Here is an 18,986-nt window from a genome sequence, read left to right on the forward strand (position 1 = left end):
TGATCTGGGAGCTCTGGAATTTGGCAACAATATTCCTAGGAGATTTCTTTTTGGGATCTATTTGAGGAGGCGATCGATGGATTCTTTCAATTTCTATTTTGCCCTGTGGCTCTAGAATATCAGGGCAGTTCTCCTTGATAATTTCTTGAAAGATGGTATCTAGGCTCTTTTTTTGATCATGGCTTTCAGGTAGTCCAATAATTTTTAAATTATCTCTCCTGGATCTATTTTCCAGGTCAGTGGTTTTTCCAATGAGATATTTCACATTGTCTTCCATTTTTTCATTCCTTTGGTTCTGTTTTATAATATCTTGATTTCTCATAAAGTCACTAGCTTCCACTTGCTCCAATCTAATTTTTAAAGTAGTATTTTCTTCAGTGGTCTTTTGGACCTCCTTTTCCATTTGGCTAATTCTGCCTTTCAAGGCATTCTTCTCCTCATTGGCTTTTTGGAGCTCTTTTGCCATTTGAGTTAGTCTGTTTTTTAAGGTGTTGTTTTCTTCAGTGTATTTTTCAGTATTTTTTTGGGTCTCCTTTAGCAAGTCATTGACTTGTTTTTCATGGTTTTCTCGCATCCTTCTCATTTCTCTTCCAAATTTTTCCTCTACTTCTCTAACTTGCTTTTCCAAATCCTTTTTGAGCTCTTCCATGGCCTGGGACCAGTTCATGTTTTTCTTGGGACAGTTCATGTTTTTCTTGGAGGCTTTTGGTGTAGGCTCTTGCACTTTATTGACTTCTTTAGGCTGTATGTTTTGGTCTTCTTTGTCAGCAAAGAAAGAATGCAAAGTCTGAGACTGACTCTCGGCGCGTTTTCGCTGCCTGGCCATATTCCCAGCCAACTAACTTGACCTTTGAGTTTTTCAGTGTAGTATGACTGCTTGTAGACTACAGAGTTCTATGTTCCATGTTTGGGGGGGAGGTGCCAGCTCTGCCACACCAGCAGTGCTCCTTCCCCAACCCCCAACCCGAACTGGGCTTAGATCTTCTGCAGGCTGTGCACCCCTGCTCTGATCCACCACTTAATTCCTCCCACCAGGTGGGCCTGGAGCCGGAAGTAACAACAGCTGTAGCTGCCCCACCTCCACTGCCCCTGGGGCTGGAAGCCGAACAGCGAACTCCTTCTACTCCTGCAGCTTTTCCCACTAACCTTCTCCGCAGTCTTTGGTGTTTGTGGGTCAAGGAGTCTGATAACTGCTGCAGCTCACTAATCCAGGGCGCTAGAGCCCCCTCCGCCCGGCTTCTGGTCTGGATGTTCCACGTCGCTCAGGCTGGGCTCTGCTCCACTCCGTTCCCAGCTCCCAGCTCCGTGCGTTATAGACCTCACCCAGAGACCATCCAGGCTGTCCTGGGCTGGAGCCCTGCTTCCCTCTGCTGTATTGTTGGTTCTGCCGTTCTAGAATTGGTTCAGAGCCATTTTTTATAGGTTTTTGGAGGGGCTCGGTACCGAGCTCACTCCAGTCCCTGCTTACCAGCCGCCATCTTGGCTCTGCCCCAACTTTTTTTTTAATTAGATTTTTTTATTTTTAGTTTACAACACTCAGCTCTACATGTTCTTGAGTTTCAAATTTTCTTCCCTTCCCTCCCCTCCCTCCTCTCCCCCCCAAGACGGCATGTAGTGTGATACAGATTCTATATAAACCTTCGTATTAAACTTATTTACACAGTATTCAAGTTGTAAAGAACAGTTATGACCAATGGAATGAATCATGAGAGAGAAGAACAAAACCAGAAAAGAAGAGAAAAAAAAAAGAGAGAGCAAATAGTTTGCCTCAATCTGCATTCAGACTCCACAGTTCTTTCTCAGGATGTAGATAGCTTTTTCCATCACGATCCTTTGGAGCTGTCTTTGAGACTTGTATTGCTGAGAAGAGCCAAGTCTATCAAAGTTAGTCATCACAGAATCAAAATGTCTGTGAATGTGTACAGTGTTCTCCTGGTTCTGCTCCTCTCACTCAGCATCATATCATGTAGGTCTTTCCAGGTTATTATGAAGTCCATGTCTTCCCCATTTCTTATAGCGCAATAGTATTCCCTTACATTCATATGCCGCAACTTGTTCAGCCATTCCCCAATTGATGGGCATCCCCTTGATTTCCAATTCTTTGCTACCACAAAAAGAGCTGTTATAAATATTTTTGTACATACGAGTCCCTTTCCCACTTGTGTGATCTCTTTGGGATATGGCCCTAGGAGTGGTATTGCTGGGTCAAAGGGTATACACATTTTAACTGCCCTTTGGGCATAGTTCCAAATTGCTCTCCAGAATGGCTGGATCAGTTCACAACTCCAGCAACAATGTAACAGTGTTCCAATTTTCCCACATCCTCTCCAGTATTTATCATTTTCCTGTTTTGTCATGTTAACCAATCTGACAGGAGAGATCTGGTTCCTAAGAGTTGGTTTGATTTGCATTTCTCTAATCAATAGTGATTTAGAACATTTTTTCGTATGTCTATAGATATATTTAATTTCTTCCTCTGAAAACTGCCTGTTCATATCCTTTGACCATTTCTCAATTGGGGAATGGCTTTTATTCCTATAAATTTGGCTCAGTTCCCTGTATATTTTAGATATGAGGCCTTTGTCAGAGACACTGGTTGTAAAGATTTTCTGCCAATTTTCTGCTTCCCTCCTAATCTTTGTTGCATTGGCTTTGTTTACACAAAAACTTTTCAGTTTAACGTAATCAAAATTATCCATTTTGCATTTTGTAATGCTCTCTATCTCTTGTGTCATGGATTCTTCCCTTTCCCATAGATCTGATAGGTAAACTATTCCATGCTCTCTTGTGCTTCACTCTTAAAAGAAAAAAATTAGTAAATTGTACTTAGTATGCTGTACATAGGCAGGAATGTATGCTAGTATGACATAGTGGCAATACCCCTGGACCAATAGTCAGGAGATGGGCATTATAACCAGGCCTTGCCATAACTAGTTTTGTAACTGAGCAGTTCACTTTTTGGATCAGAATTTTCTTTATCATCTGTAAAATGAGAAGGTTGGATCTCCTTTCCAACTTTCCAAAAATATGGTTCTGTATCTGTTGTAAATTTCTAAAGCGAAGCTTCAGTAAATATCTCTAATCTTTGAGGATGTTGTGGAAAACATACCTCTACTGTAAAAGACTGTTTTATGTGACTCCCAGAAACAGAAATGAACCTGTAGCTCATTGGTCTGATCTAGTCAGACATTTATGTCTTAAAACATAAAGCACCAAACTCCAAATTTCTTTTTTTTTTTTCAAAATTCTAGATATCATACTTAATTTGTTCCCTGTTTTATCTGTTCTCTAATGTTGAAATTCTTTATCTGTAGCATGTTGTTGTAATATATTCAAGGATTTCTCCTGTAACCTCAAGTACCATATAATGGACATGTTTCTGAGAATACTGCCACTGGTTATTTTGTGGCTGCTAGTACAACACTTAAGGTGTTCATCTGTTTGTTATTTTGTCATTGTAATCTAAAATCAAAGTTGTAATCTCCCATCCCTACTTCCCTTACTTGTTTGTTGGAATGGAAAATCCTGTCTTAAAATTTACATTCCTCCGTAAATGCCTCACATTTACAACTTAGATTCCATAACTAAAAATGAGCAGTGTCATTAAATTCAGGAGTGCGGGGGCGGTGGGGGGGAATGTTGAGGTTGTCACCTGGCGATGGCCAGAAATTCTGGGGCTGTGATATGCATATCCATTCCTTAATCCATCCCTTACCTACCATAAGAGGTTTTTGTTTTTTTCGTTTTTGCCAGGAGGAGAAAAACAGCGAGTAGCGATCGCCAGAGCCATTTTGAAGAACCCTCCTATCATTCTCTATGATGAAGCTACGTCATCATTAGACTCAATTACTGAAGAGGTAAATTAGGGTGACTTTGGAAAGATGGGCTTTGTGCCAGTGCCCTGGCTTTTTTGCCTTAGGAGTTACTCACTGTAAAGTAGTTGTATTCCTTTAGGGTTTTGATCTCATTCCAGTATAAGTGGTCAGTAGGAGGTGCCATTGAGCAGAGTAAGGTAGACCTTTTCCTTGGGTTGGCCTCAAGATTGCCAAGTTGTATTGAGCCAGACATAGGAATGTCAAGTCCATTTGCAAACTTGTCTCCAGTTGGAACTGTGTGACAGCCTGTGCCGCAGCCCTAACCCTGCCTCACCCAAAGCTGTTGGAATTGCCTCGCATGCTTACTGAGGCAGAAGCCTCTTGTCCATCTCATATGGAGGTGTCTGGTTGCCACTTAACACTCATTAAAATAAGTCATGTAAATGCTTGTGACATGCTGCACACCAGAAAACCTCTTGCTCATCATAGAGCAACTCACTAAGATGCAAGTCAGGTACACGGTAACCTGCAGTGCTGCTATCAATTTATATTCATTTCACAGGGAGGGCTGTGAAACATCAGGATGTTGTGACACCAATGTCATGACACTACCACGGCAACTGCATCAGCCTTCGTAAGCACATCCTTGCATTAAATACAAAAGTCTCAGCAGCAACAGTAATTTCATGAACTGATCTCCTTATCTAGAACTGAAAATAGGTGAATGTTGTTTTGCAAATTGTCCCCACTTGTCTGGCTTCTTATTTAATATACATGGGGACATCTGGTGTTAAGGGATAGAGCAAGCTCCCAGTCTCATTGGCTGACCATTGTTGGAACAGCCTTTTAGGTAGGGAGGTAAATTTTCAGTGGACAAAATTTGGTTCACAGTTTTATCTGAATTGTTTGGATTATAGGATATGTTATTAAACCCAGGATTCTACTGTAGCTTTAAAGTGACCCCTGATCAGGGCCATCCCCATGTCAGCTGCCTGTTATTGTTCAGTCATTTTCAGCTGGGTCTGATTCTCCATGACCCCATTTGAGGTTTTTTTGGCAAAGATACTGGAGTAGTTTGCCATTTTCTTCTCCAGCTCATTTTCAGATGAGGAAATTGAGGCAAATGGGGGTGAAGTGACTTACCATCTGGGTTCTGAGACCGGATTTCAACTCAGGTCTTCCTGACCCCAGGTCCAGTGCTCTATCCCCTGAACCACCTAGGTGCCCTGTTAGGTGCCTACAAAGCATAATACAATATAATATGTTCAGAGTTCTCCACCTTGATGAATATATATATATCCTCTCAATTACCTTGAAATTCTCACCATAAGTCATTCCTGGGGGTTTGAAAGTCCCTGTTAAAATGTAGATAATGGGATTTGAGAAGGGAGGAGTGTTAAAGCCTTAAATTCCTCAGGTAACATGGTGGTTAGTGTGCTGGAGACTGGAGACCTGAGTATGAATCTCACCTCAAACTGGAGCCACTTCCCTCACAGAGCCTTAGTTTCCTCATCTGTGAAATTCAGATAGTACTCACATCACTTGCTTCAGTGCATATTTGCAGACCTTAAAATGTTAGGTAGGCAAGAGGTACTATTATTAAGTGAACAGACTGGAGCCCCCTGGAATATTGCCCAATAAATATTGCCCAGTGAAGAACCCTGAACATTCATTCCAGGGGGATAAGGATGCCAGGGTAGCGAAGTGAAATGCAAGAGATACCACTAAAAGCAAATTGCTTTCTCTCCTTCCTATTCCTCCCCATTATCTCCCACTATCATTTTTTCATTCATTGGTCAATAGTTGTAGCCTTTTTTTTTTTGTGTTCCTCTACTGTTAGAATGCAGACTCCTTTCTCTGAGTTAGCCACATATAGTAGGCCAGAATTTATAATTTTGTAATACACTTGGGTTCTTGGGGGCTGTATATCTGGAAGGTATTTTTCCTGTTTGCCTTTACTTTGCCCAACACAGGTCACTTTTTCTACAATACAGCTGTGCTTACAAAGCAGAAGCTTTAGATGTATTTTCTAGAAAGATCGAGTAATCAGAATGGTTTTCGAAAGCAAGTTAACTTGTGTTTAAAAAAACAAAAACCACCACCACAATGACTTAGTCTCCACTCCTACTGGTGCTTAGTTTAGGGACAAAGAAGTCTTCCTTTGCAAGCCCCAGCCACCCTGCCGCCCCCTCCCTTTTTGGCTGTTGGGGGCTTTTTATGTGCACTGTCATTTGGGTGGTACCTCACATTTCACTCTTACTCTCACTGACTAGATGACCGTATGTTTATCATCAATGCTCTGTGTGTTGCCAGTTGACCAAGATTTTTCTAAAAGATAGGGAACCTCCTTTTTCTTAGGCATCTTTGATACACATATTTTTTCAAGAGAAATGTAACCTGCCTTGAATCTTTGAGTTATTCTTTGTCATCTTTATGTTTGGCCTTCCTTTCTTCTTTCTTGTGCTTATCCTTGTGCTTCTATCTACAGATAGTTTAGGCATTCGTCATTGTCCTAAGTTGTTAAATATTACTTGCAATGTTAAATGCTTGGACTGACTTTCCTTCAGGAAATATGTGAGAGGGAAATGTGTGTGTGTTTGTGTGTGTGTGCGTGTGTGTGTGTGTGTGTACACTGTTTACCTTTACCTCTTTAAATCTTATTTCCCTCTCCATCTCCAAATTTACAGAATATCCTCAGTGCCATGAGGGACATGGTGAAACATAGAACATCTATTTTCATTGCACACAGATTATCAACAGTGGTTGATGCAGATGAAATCATTGTCCTGGATCAGGTACGAGATTATACTTTCCAAAGTTTAGTCATCTGAGAACATTGGGATTTGTTTTAATGGTGAGACATAAGTTAAATTCATAAGTGAAATTCATAAGATGAGCTTTAGAGCTAGAAGGGAACTTCCAGATCATTCACCCCATTTCCTTCATTTCATTTTAAAATGAGGAAGCTGAGGGACTTGAGCATAGCATAGCAGAGTTGGGATGGGAACCCAGCTCCTCTGATGCTGCCTCTAAGGCCCTCTGCACTGTGCCAGGCTGCCTCTCAATTCCTTGGGCTTGAACCATGACAAAATTCCATTTTGAGAGGTCTTCTTTTGGCATTTCATTTGTAGATGTGGCCTTGGGACCAGATGACCTCTCTAGTCCTTTCTACCACCGAGATTCCCTGATTTTTTGTAACAGCACCCAGAAAGAATGTGATAACTCATTGTGTATCAAGGTATTGAAGGCAAAAATTCCAACAGGACCGGATTAAATGCAGGGATGATAGAAGCAGTTTCCACAGGGAATGTGTATAATGATTAATTTCTCCGTTTCCTCTTCAGCTCAAAGTGAAACCTGCTGCTGAGCATTTGGCATCTTTGCCATGTTACATATTTTCCTTAGACCCTTGATGTCCCAAAAGAAAATTATCCTCATGTAGCATGGTCATTTTCAAACCCAGCCATTGTGAGGGAAAGGGAGGAAAAATGACAGCGTGTTTCATTTCTTTTGAGAGAGTTGCTCGAAGATTGTGCCATCTAATTGTGCTGAAAATCAGCATAAGACTGTTGTGATTGGTGACCTTTGGAAATTATTATCATTTCTCTTGTCTCCTTCCCGAGGAACAAGTAAATGGAGGAAGGGAGGAAAAAATCTTACTGTTGGACTATTTCTACCATTACTCACTTTCTACCTTCCATTTCAGCTTTTTCTATGGTTATTTTGCTCTTATATCAAACAAATAAACCCATCAATTCCCTATAATTTTCAAAGCCCTGAGTACAGATAGAGGAAGCATTCTTGCTCATCTTTTATATATCAAATTACTTGGTGGGGTCTATGGGCCACTGTGGTTTATTCACACCAATAAAATGTCCTGTGAAGCATTCCGTTGCATGATATGTATATACAATCAATTTCTGTTATCTGTGCACCTGAGACCTTGGATCTTTTTTTTGTTTTGATCATAACACCATTACCATTCATTACAAAATGGACTACTTTTCCTGTCCCCAATTTGTGGTTGCGTGGTCTATTAGGGAATCTGTACCAGAATGTTTTAAATTAGAAACTTGGAAAGTATCCCTTTGATATTATTGCCACTTAAGTAGCACTGATATTGTCTGCTGTATGTTGCCTTTATTAAATATTCTGGTGCTGTGCATTCGTGTGGTTATAGCTTTTCTTACACATATCATGTTAGCATGGATTAGCAGGCTTATGCTTACCTCTCTAGTTTGCCACTCTGAGGATTTATATAATACTTTAATTTTTAACAAATCAGAACTAGTTTGTTAGTAGCAGCAGAACAGGTAAGTAGGTTTAATACTGAAATAATCTGCTGACCTTCTTGAGTTGATATGGCTGAAAAAATTCCTCACCCGGCAGGCAGTCTTGTGATGCTAAGCTTCTCCTAACCAGACAGCAAACCTTCCTGATAGCAGGTTCACACTTAAATGCATGTCAGACTCATCACATCCCCAACATGACACATTACATTTCTTCTCCAAACTTAGCAATTTTTGGTGGGCACTACCAGGTTTAGAACCTGAGAGTCACTCTTGACTTTTCCCTCTTCCTCATTCTTCATATCCTAGCATTTGCTAAGTCTTGTCAATTCTACAGCCACAACATATCTACCATCTATCCCTTCTCTCTACTTCCATAGTCTCTCACCAGGATTACTGAAATAGCCTCCTAATTGGTCTGCCTGCTTCCAGTTCTCCCTCTTGAATACATTCTTCACACAGCTGCCAAACTGTTGTTGGCTAAAAACATATCTGACCATGTCACTCTCCGGCTAAAAAAGATCTTCAACTGCTCACTGTTACCTCTGGGATGAGATCTCAAATCTTCAGCTAAGCATTTCTAGCCCTCCATACCTCATTACTATTTGCCTTTCTGAGTGTTAGATTAATCTTCTTTAGATAGTCTCCGAAGCCTCTATTCACTTAGAATGCCCATATACAGCATTCTGTCTCCACCTCCATGCCTTTGCACCATGGTTGGTTCTCCATATCTCAAATGTATTCCTTCCCCACTCTGTCTCTTAGCTTCCTTCTAGCTTCCTTCAAAGAACAGCCCAAATTTCATGATCTACACTCTACCTTTCTTGATCCCTCAATTGTATTCTCTTGCTCTTCAGACTCATTTGTTTTATGCTGTATTTGCTTATCTGTGTACATTATCCTCAGTAAGTTCCTTGAGGACAAGTATTATTTTGTTTCTCCCTTTGCATCTTTAGTACCTAACACATAGTAGGCACTTACTAAATTTTGATTGATTTTAACTGAATTAATTTCCGGCTTGCATAAGATCAGTCAGAGCTTGTATTTGGTTGAACATAGCCTTTGAGAAGCCAGGGGTGTCTCCACATTATGGTGAGGCATTGTCCTGGAGCCTTAGTTTCAGAAATTTTCTCATTTTTTTCTCCTATGTTCTTAGATTGTTAGAGGCAATCACATTGCTGCTGTCATTCCATGCCTTTTACTGCATGGAATTGTAGTGACATTTACTTTGGAGGGAAGTGCCTAAGTGTCCTTTCAATTTGAAGGATCCCAAAATGGCAGTCAGGAGAGTAAAGATTGGGTGAGGAAAAGAGACAGAAGATGACTCTTGCCCCAGGGTTACCCTGTTCCCAGTGCAGTAGAGCCTCTATTTTGCTGTTCTTGCTTATAGGTAGGCCTCAGTCTTGTTCATTCCTCACAGGAACAACTGTAGCTGTTGAATTCATGGCCAGGTGCTGGAATGAGCACTGTAATGGAAAGAGCACAGGACTGGGACTTGGGACTCATGGATCCCAAGCAACTCTGCCTCTCACTAACCATGTTATCTCAAGTCTGGCACTTACCGCTCTATATTCACCATAATCTGCTGGATGGCTTCAAGATCCCTTTCAAATCTAAAGTTATAGTAATAGATGATTTTATTCACTTCAACAAATATTTAGTTTTTTAAATTAATTAATAAAAATCTGTTTTCTCTCACTCTCATCATGACATACCCACCTCACCCCCAAATGGAGGAGAGATCTGAAAAGAATAACAAAACTCTTCAAACAAATATGTAAAGTCAAACAAAACAAGTTCTCACATTGGTTATGTCCAAAAAATATGTTTCTACCTGCATCCTAAGTCTATCACTTCTATATCAGGAGGTTGGTAACATGCTTCATCATTAGTCCTCTAGAATTTTGTTTGATTATTGTGTTGAATGTAGTTCTTAAGCCTTTGAAAATTGTTTGTCTTTACAATGTTGTTGTTATGGTATAAGTTGAACAAACTTGTAATGCCCACTGTGTGCCAGGCACTGAGGATAGATATGAAGACAAAATTGTAACAGCCTCTGCATTCAAGGCCTTATGTAGTATAGCTCCAAATGGAATGTGGTTAGGGGAGCAGTAAGTAAGCCATTTTGGCTAGAGTATATGGAGAGTATATGACAGGAACCTGCCTATGTGAAATAAGTTTGGAAAGGTAGGTTGGAACCAGATTGTGGCCAGACTTGCTGATCACCCAGGTCAACCCCTTTGTTGAACTCATTTTTGAAGAAAGTTGAATATTGCAACAATTGGAGATAAGGGAGGGAGTGTATTCCAGGCACAGGGGTGTGGGGAGGAAGAGAAAATAGATTGGAAAAAACCACAACTAAATGTTTGTTGGAATTGAAGAAAGTCATATATAACAGTAAGGGCACCTAGATGGCTCAGTAGAACTGGGCTTATGATCAGGAAGACTCATCTTCATGAGTTCAAATGCAATCTCAGATACTTACTAGTTGTGTCAAAGTCATTTCACCCTGTTTGCCTCAGTTTCCTCATCTGCAAAATGAGCTGGAGAAGGAAATGGCAAACCACTCCAGTATCTCTGCCAAGAAAACCCCAAATGGGGTCACAAAGAGTCAGACACGACTTAAATGACCCAACAACAACAAATATATAACTATAACTTTAGAATTGAAATGGATCTTCAAGTCATTCATTGTAATCCCTTCATGTTATAGCTGAAAAAACTGAGGCCCAGAGTGATGATAGCTTAGCTTGAGATAGAATGTAGTTAGGGGAACAGTAAGTAAGCCATTTTGGCTAGAGTATATGGAAAGCATAGGACAGGAATTTGCCTGTGTGAAATAAGTTTGGAAAGGTAGGTTGGGACCAAATTGTGGCCAGACTTACTGACCATCCAGGTCAACCCCTTCGTTTTACAAATGAGACTACTGAGGCACAGGGAGGGACCCTGGTTCTCCCAGGGATTGAATGTTACTCTCAGTAACTGGATTGATTAAATATTTTTTGCAATTTGGTACCAGAATGCCAACAGATACCGAGAACTGGAAGGGGAATTAGATACCATCTGCTCCAAACCCCTTCGTTGTCTAGAGCCTGTGCAGAGGAGGCCAGAGAGGGGAAGGGATTTAGCCAAGGGTACAAGGAAAAGAGGTGGGATTATGACTCCCCAGAATCCAAGCTGCGGGCTTTCTGCCCTCAGCCATTGCCTAGTCGTCACAGATAGGTTGTCTAGGCTTTGTCCTGGGACCAACTAAGGGTCATTTGGGGAGGGGACCAATAAAACCCTAACCATTAGTATTCATTTTGGTGGCAGCAGTGGTGATGTTTTTAAATGAGAATGTTTTATAAGAGCAGGAGTTCTTACCCTTTTTTGTGGCAAAGACTCCTTTGGCAAGAGTCTGGTAAAGCCTGTGGGTACTCAGAATAATGTTCTTAAATATATAAAATAAATACAGGAGATTAGAGGAAACTCATTATGTTGAATTACTGTTTTTGAAATATTTTTTTAAAAGTTCACCAACCCTAGGTTAACAACCCTTGGGCCAAAGTGCTTTCTAAGATCCTTCTCCAATGCCAATATTAAAGTCACTAAACGTTTGTTAAGTACCTACCATAGGCAAAGTACTGTGCTAGGTATTAGTAATAGAAAAGTACAAATGAAAGCATTCTTTGCCTCAGGAGGCTTACCTTCTATCAGGGTCCATCCACAGTTAGATACAATATGTACAGAAGGAGGGGAGGGAAACAAGCATTATGTGCCAGGGACTGTCCTGAGCACTTTTTGATCCTCACAACAACCCTGGGAAGTAGGCCCTCATTTACAGTTGAGGAAACTGAAGCAGACACATAGGTTAAGTGATGCTCAGTCATACAGCTTGTATCTGAGGCTAGATTTGAACTTGGTTTTCCTGACTCTAGGCCTAGCACTCCATCCACTATGCCACCTAGTGGCCTCTTTATGTAATTTTTATATATTTGCATAAGTAAATATATGATAATTTGAGGGAGAAACCATTAAAAACTTGGAAACTTTAGGTGGGGCAAAATGAACCAAATTCACATATTCCCAAGAAGTACAAACCAAAGAGTTATTTAGTGAGAAGACTCCAAAATTGCACTTAGTCAGCTCTTCTGGTAGTAGGCCCACAAGTCTTTGTCATTTCTGTCTTCAAAACATCTCTCTTATATGTCGTCTTCCTTCCCCTCACACAGCTGTCACCCCAATGCAGGACCTGTTCACCTCATGCTGGCAGCTCTCCGTGCTTTAAATCTCTCCCCACTATTCACTTAGTTGCCAAAAGAATCTTAGTAAGGTAGAAAGCTAGCCATGTTTATGTCTCTGTCTGTCTCTCTCACTCCCCCCTCCCTCCCCCCCAACTTAATGAACTCCAGTAGTTCCCTAATACCTCCAGGATCAAATATGAAATCCTGTTTGGCTTTTCAAACCCTTCCCAATTTTGCCCCTTCTTGCTTTTCCAGTACTGCTGTACTTTATTCCCTTCCGCATGCTCCAAGATGCAATAACACTGGCCTCTTGCTGTTCCTTGCACATGACAATCCATCTCTCCACTTGGCCTCTTATCTGGCTGTCCTCCATACCTGGAATGTTCTCCCTCTTCATATACACCTTCTGGCTTCCCTGACTTTAAGACATGCAAAATCCATCTTTTGCAGGAGGCCTTTTCCAGTCCTCCCCGCTGCTTGTGCCTTCCTGAGATTATCTGCAATTTACCTGTTATATATCTTATATGTACATAGTGCTTTGCAAGTTTTTTCCTCCATTAGACTGTGAGTTCCTCGAATCAAGGACTGAGTTTTTACCTTCCTTTGTATCCCCAATGCTTAGTGCAATGCCTGGCACATAGTAAATGTTTAATGAATGCTCGTTGATTTATTAATATTATGCTGATTGCATCAAGCTTGGAACATTGTGGGATCTCCTAATGAGATCTTGAGTCACTCAAAAGAGTTTGTCCTGTCTCCCTACACAGGAAAAACCAAGTAAGTAAATAAGACCGGATGATTCTATGCACTTGAACCTTTTGGGCAGGTACTGTAGATGGGCAATGAACTGGGCCCAGAATTGACTTAAAATAGTAGATGAACTTAAATTTTTGAGAAATTATACAGTGCTTTTCATGATCCCCAAACAGAGGTCTGTCCATATTTTTTACATCAAAAGAATAAAATTGTGGTTTGTCAAAGAGGGGAGGTGGAGAGGTACACGATGAGAGTGAGTAGGCTGCCATAGAATTCTGCAGGAGTGGCGATGGAAAGGATATCATTGAAAAGGTGTTTGACCAGAAAAGGAAGTGGGCTGGCCATGTGGCAAAGGTGAGGAACAGCCAATAGATAGCTCTTATGCTCCATTGATATCTGTGCAATGCAAAAGCTCAGTGACTTGTTTGGTGGGCTTCTCTTGGGAGGACAAGGAAGGCTCTGACAAAATGAGAATGCTTCAGTAGGTTCTAATCTGCATCATTGGAGGGAGAATGTCTAGACTGATGAGATCAGAGATTGAAATATCAAAGATGATAATGTGTTCAGTTGATTAGGAGGAGCATACTTCATGGCATGTTTTGGGGAACCCTGGTTTTCAGGGGTCCTTCAGGTGATTTGAGGGCCCGTTTCTTATAGTATGGGAAAAAGCATTGGCTTTGGAGTCAGAGGACCCTGGTTCACATCCTTACCTAAGTACGGAAGTCAACCTCTCTGGGCCTCAATTTCCTTAACTGTAAAATGAGAGGGTTGGACTAGACAGCTTCTGAGGTACTTTTCAGCTCCAAATCTGTGATTTTATAAACATGATTCTACTGTGGTTATATTTCTGACAAATTAAATTTATTTAGGACAGCTCTCTTTAATCTTACTCTTGATAAAATATCACTTTCCCATGGCTTTTGTATTTGTCTTTTGTTTTTTATATTCTTGGGTAGCACTCAGTTTGGATCAGTGATCCATGAAGTCTTGTATCTCATTGAAGTGGTTACTAGACTGAGAAAAGATCATGGACCATTGTTTTCAGGGTGGATAGGAATTTCAAAAGGAATATAAAAGCATGCTTTCTTGGAGTGTCCAGCCTGAACTCAGAAGGGCCCAGGGCAGATCCCAAATTTCTGTTCCTTACAGGCATATCTGTAAAGGTCCTGTCACTTAGCACCAGGAGCAGCAAGAAAAGAGACAAAATCCATCTTGTCTCCCACCATGTTGCCCAGTGGCTGTCAAGACAAAGCAAATTAGCCATAGATGAAAATTTGGAATCTGTACCAGGTCTACATAGTGTTCAGGTTAATAGCCATTGTTAACAAAGGCAGTCAGACGCTGGAAGAAATAAATCATCATGCAGAAATCTTTTCATTTTTAAGTTCATGTGCAGGTTTGGGGTATTTCTGTTTTGAGTACAGGAAAATCTGTTTTTTTAAATAACAGACTTGATTTAAATGGCTATTGATCAAGTGTACAAATTTCAACTTTTAAAAATTTCTTCCATCCCACCTACTCATCAGAATGCAACATTTAGAACATGTTTCTTCTCAATTAAAGTGGTGCCCAGGACTTGGCCCTCTACTGGACTCATAGCCAGAAGGTCTGGCGTAGGGTACTGCCCTTCTTCCTCTATTTTCTGCCTACAAAATGAAAAGGGGATGTTTTTCTGAAGACTTGCAAAGTTTTTCGGAGGAACAATAATATGTAAGTTCCCTTTTTCTTAGTTATTTGACCTAATTTGTTTTGTTTGTGTTTTAGGGGAAAGTAGCTGAGCGGGGAACCCACAATAGTCTCCTCACGAGCCCTGGGAGCATCTATTCAGAAATGTGGCAGGCCCAAAGCAGCCCTATGTCAAATAGTAATAATCCTAAGTGGGAAGTGAGAAAACAGCAGACATCCAAAGAGGAGGAAAGGAAGAAACTCCAAGAAGAAATTCTCAACAGTGTTAAAGGATGTGGAAACTGTTCCTGCTAAACTCCACAAGACATTTTAATTGTTTCTTTCAAAAACAAACAAGACAACTTCAAGTAACACATTTGCACTGAAGCAGAATTCCTCATTTATTTAAAAACAAAAGCAGAAAATCTGACATTCCCCTCTCATAAAATTCTCCTCTGAGGTATCAGTTCTTTGGCCAAAGGATTTTCTTTTCACATCTTTCTCAGTCTGTCCCTGTATTCTCCTTCCTCTCTCTGCATTCCCCGCCCCCCCAAAACAAAACAACCCACCCCACTTTTTTTTTCTAGTATCCTTTTATTCCAGCATTTCCATTAGATGATAAAACACCACCAGCCACTCCCAGGGTTTTTCAGTTGTTTGAATGGTCACACTAGAACTGGGTGAAACCCAATTTACTGTTCTTTACATTCTAACTGGTGTAACTTCCCCCACTGTGATTGATTTGTTAAAGTGTTCATCTCCATACCCGGCTAAATCACATGAGTTTACACATTACTGTAAACTATTTAAAATTCCTTTATGCTGACAATTTGGTTGAAAAGGGTTTCTATCCTTAAAGAAAAAAAAGAGAAAAAAAGGCAAATGTCTTATAGGCTGCCTGCCTTCTTGAAATACTGCATTGATCTGAAAGCTAATTAATAAGCACATTCAAAGCCACAGATTTCCAGGCCTGCTTTATAGGTCAACTGTGCTAGTCGATAAAACACCTACCTACCTTATGTTGTTTCAAGTATTTTGGTGGAGAAATTCCCTTGAACCAATGTCGGCAAGGAAGATGTTCCACTGAGGCCCTAGGCTGAAATGGATTATTTTGGCAGGTGGGCAGGTGATTCTTAGAGCTTTCAGCATAATTTGAAAATAACCTGTCAGATTTAAGGAAACTTAAACTTGTTCTTTTTCTAAATGTTCTTTTCTTTTATCATCTGAAATTATGCAGGGGGAAGATGGGGCTTTTGAGTGAAGCCACTTCCATTTAAAAATCATTAAGGACTATTAGGAACCCAGGGAGGATTAGTCCTACTCTCTAGGTGAGGAACAAAGGTCATTAATCTCAGTTGACACTTCAGGTTCTAGGTAAGATCTTCCCTCTTGGCTCAGCAATTAGATGTGTCTGAACTTTGCTGTGTAGGAGCCTTCTTGGGCTCCTACAGGTAATCAGGTTTTGCCTTCCAGGAACAATTAGCAAAACTTGTGTGAGTTGATGACTGGACTCTCTTTTCTACTGTGTACTTCTTTTATGCTCATGGGTAGTCATTATTCATTTTGAAAACCTTTTTGATCTTCTATAATGTGGAAGAATTCACACAGAGTTGTATATAATAAGATTTTTTTCTCAGAAAAAAATCAGACTATTTTAATTGTTATTATTTTGAGGTTTTAATGTGCATTGTATAACAGGAAATATGAGAGTTCATATAGATTTATTTATGTGTATTGAATCAGTAGATAGATACCTGGATCTTACCTAACTCAGGTATCCGATTTTATTATATCAGAGTAAATCTAGGGAGATGAGTAACTGGAAGCCAGTACTTTGTCTTTGGCACCAGAAATATATGAAGCAGCAACCTGCTTTTAAGGTTGGCATTAAGAAAAAAGTGCTTAATCAGCTGTAAAATGTTATTCAAACATTACATCCTCTTCAGCCATAGGCATTACTGATATCCTGAGGAATGAAATCACTGTTTCTTTTTTTTTTTTTAACAAATCAGTCACATTACTGGAAATGTGGTAGAGAGATCCATGTCACTTTTTCTCCTTTGGCCCTCCCTTCTAGGTATTTTCTTTAGCTCAGAGGAAAAAGGAAAAGCAGCATGTACATGCCTTGACCTGGAAGTCAGAGGACCTGAGTGCAGATCTTTCCTCTGAGTCTTACCACCCAGGTGACCTTTGACAAATGACTTTCTCTCCCTAGACCTCAGTTTTCTCATCTGCAAAATCAAGATTTGGGACTAGATGATGTTCTCTGAGGTCCTTTTTAGCTCTATGATCCTCTAAAGATGAAGCTCAGTTAAATAATCAGGAAGGTAGGAATGAAATGACCTTTCTTACATACATACATACATGTTTGGAGTAAAATCTTTCAGTATACAAATAGGACACTTGGTTAGGGAAGGGCCAGGATTATTCGACTATTGCAAGTAGACGATGATTTCTTCCCTGGAAGTTACCTAAGCTTGTCTAGACGTGATCCTGAGTCGTTACAGTCAGGTTGCTGGGCATTTTCATTGGATAATTAGGAAGCATTTTCAGTATGTGGCCTGAAAAATGCAGTTGTCCTGGGGTCAGAACCATGACTTGGAAAAAAATGTCTTTTCTCACAGAATCATAGGATGTTAGAATTTTTAAATTTTTAAAGACCTCTGGCACAATCAAGAGAAACCTTTCCTTTTTGCAGATGTATCACAATGGCCACATTGGATTCTAGAACTTTTGAAGTGTAAGGGCCCTTAAAGATCTACTGGAGCCAACCCCCTTAATTATTTTCTGGATGAGAACATCCTGGTCCCTCAAAATAAAGTGAGCTGGGGGCAGCTAGATGGCACAGTAGATAGAGTACTGGCCCTGGAGTCAGGAGGACCTGAGTTCAAATGTGGCCTCACTCACTAACTAGCTGTGTGACCCTGGGCAAGTCAATCAACCCTATTGCTGCTGGGAGATCATCTCTTCTCCCCGCGGCCCCCCCACCCCCACCCCCAATGAAGTGAGCTGCCCAGTTTCACATAGTCAGTCAGTGGCAGAGCAGTGACTTGGATCCAGGGCTCTCAGTTCCTGGTCCAGTCCTCTTTCCATTCTGCTACCCTTGTTGTCCCTGTGGGGAATGAGCAAGGACAGTGACAGAGAGGCCATATTCCAACCCAGCTAGTAATTATGGTAGTTCACTATAATAACATAAAAGCTCTTCCCAAGGTAAAGTGAAAGAAGAGCTTCTTTGGATCATTTAATTAGAGTAAATGCCAAAGGAAAGGGCACTTGGTCCGTAGTGAAGTAATTTTATATTATAATATATAAGCAAGCAAAAGGACTATGTATGGGGGGGGGTTGTCTCTAAGTCAGGGCTGCAGAATAAAATGCTTTTTATAAAAAGTATTTGTTCTGAATATGCTGCAGCCTTGAAATCTGGGTTTTGAACAGAAGTTTCACTTGGGATTATCTCCAATATACTCCAGGACAATCCGCTTCCATCCCTGGGAGTCCTAGTTTATAATTGGACTGACCCTGAAAGAGTTCTGTATTGTAAGGAATGGTCTGGACATTTTCCTGATGATGAGTGAGTCAGTGAACTCATTTGGAAAAACTTGAACAGCTCAAATGTAAGAGTCACCTGTGAAAACCAGATCAGCGTGCTAGAATTGCAAAAACCAGCCTTGGCATCTGTACCCTAAAGACAAGAATTGAAAGTATGCATATTCTTTTCCTCTGGAGAAATAAAGACTTTTTTCTATACCTTCAGATAAAGTTTTTGTTTTTTCTTTCTCTCTAGCTGTTGACAGAACCCAATTTTTGAAGATGGCCATCCTCAAAGTACACCATGCTTTAAAAGGCAAGGGTATCCAAAGGTCCTACAGTTCCTGTGTTTTGGGGACAACTTACCCAAATTTGCCCATCTCACTGCCAGCTTTCACTTGTTTTTCTCCCTGCTTTCCTGATTGTTCAATGTATCACTGAGCAGCAATTTTTGCAACACTTGTTTCTTAATTCTGTTTGTTTCACATCTTTTATCTCAGGATTATCTATTATTAATTCATAATTGTAAGCTTTTACATGTGTGTAAAAGTTCCATGATTTTTTTTTTTTGAAAAGTCCCTTTCCCTCTTTCCAATTCTAGTGTGGAGAATTGAATGTAAACTGTACAGTAAATAACAGTATTAAGCCAAAGAAGCTGGCTAAAACTGGTTGGTTTTAAAAAAAAAAACCTAGGGAAACCCTTTATTACA

At 40.4% G+C, this 18,986-nt stretch overlaps 1 protein-coding gene across 1 annotated transcript in view; it reads left to right on the top strand.

Moving 5' to 3' along the window:
* ABCB7 (ATP binding cassette subfamily B member 7) overlaps positions 1-18,501 on the top strand; it is a 121,138-nt gene extending 102,637 nt beyond the window's left edge. The window contains exons 14-16 of the mRNA XM_036739956.1: positions 3,754-3,857; positions 6,503-6,610; positions 14,848-18,501. Of these exons, the coding sequence (XP_036595851.1) occupies positions 3,754-3,857; positions 6,503-6,610; positions 14,848-15,063 (428 nt within the window). The 3' untranslated portion in view covers positions 15,064-18,501. The remainder of the gene's footprint in view (positions 1-3,753; positions 3,858-6,502; positions 6,611-14,847) is intronic.
* The last annotated feature ends 485 nt before the right edge of the window (positions 18,502-18,986 follow it).

The sequence above is a fragment of the Trichosurus vulpecula genome, chromosome X, assembly GCF_011100635.1.
Source record: "Trichosurus vulpecula isolate mTriVul1 chromosome X, mTriVul1.pri, whole genome shotgun sequence".
NCBI classification, from domain to species: Eukaryota; Metazoa; Chordata; class Mammalia; order Diprotodontia; family Phalangeridae; genus Trichosurus; species Trichosurus vulpecula.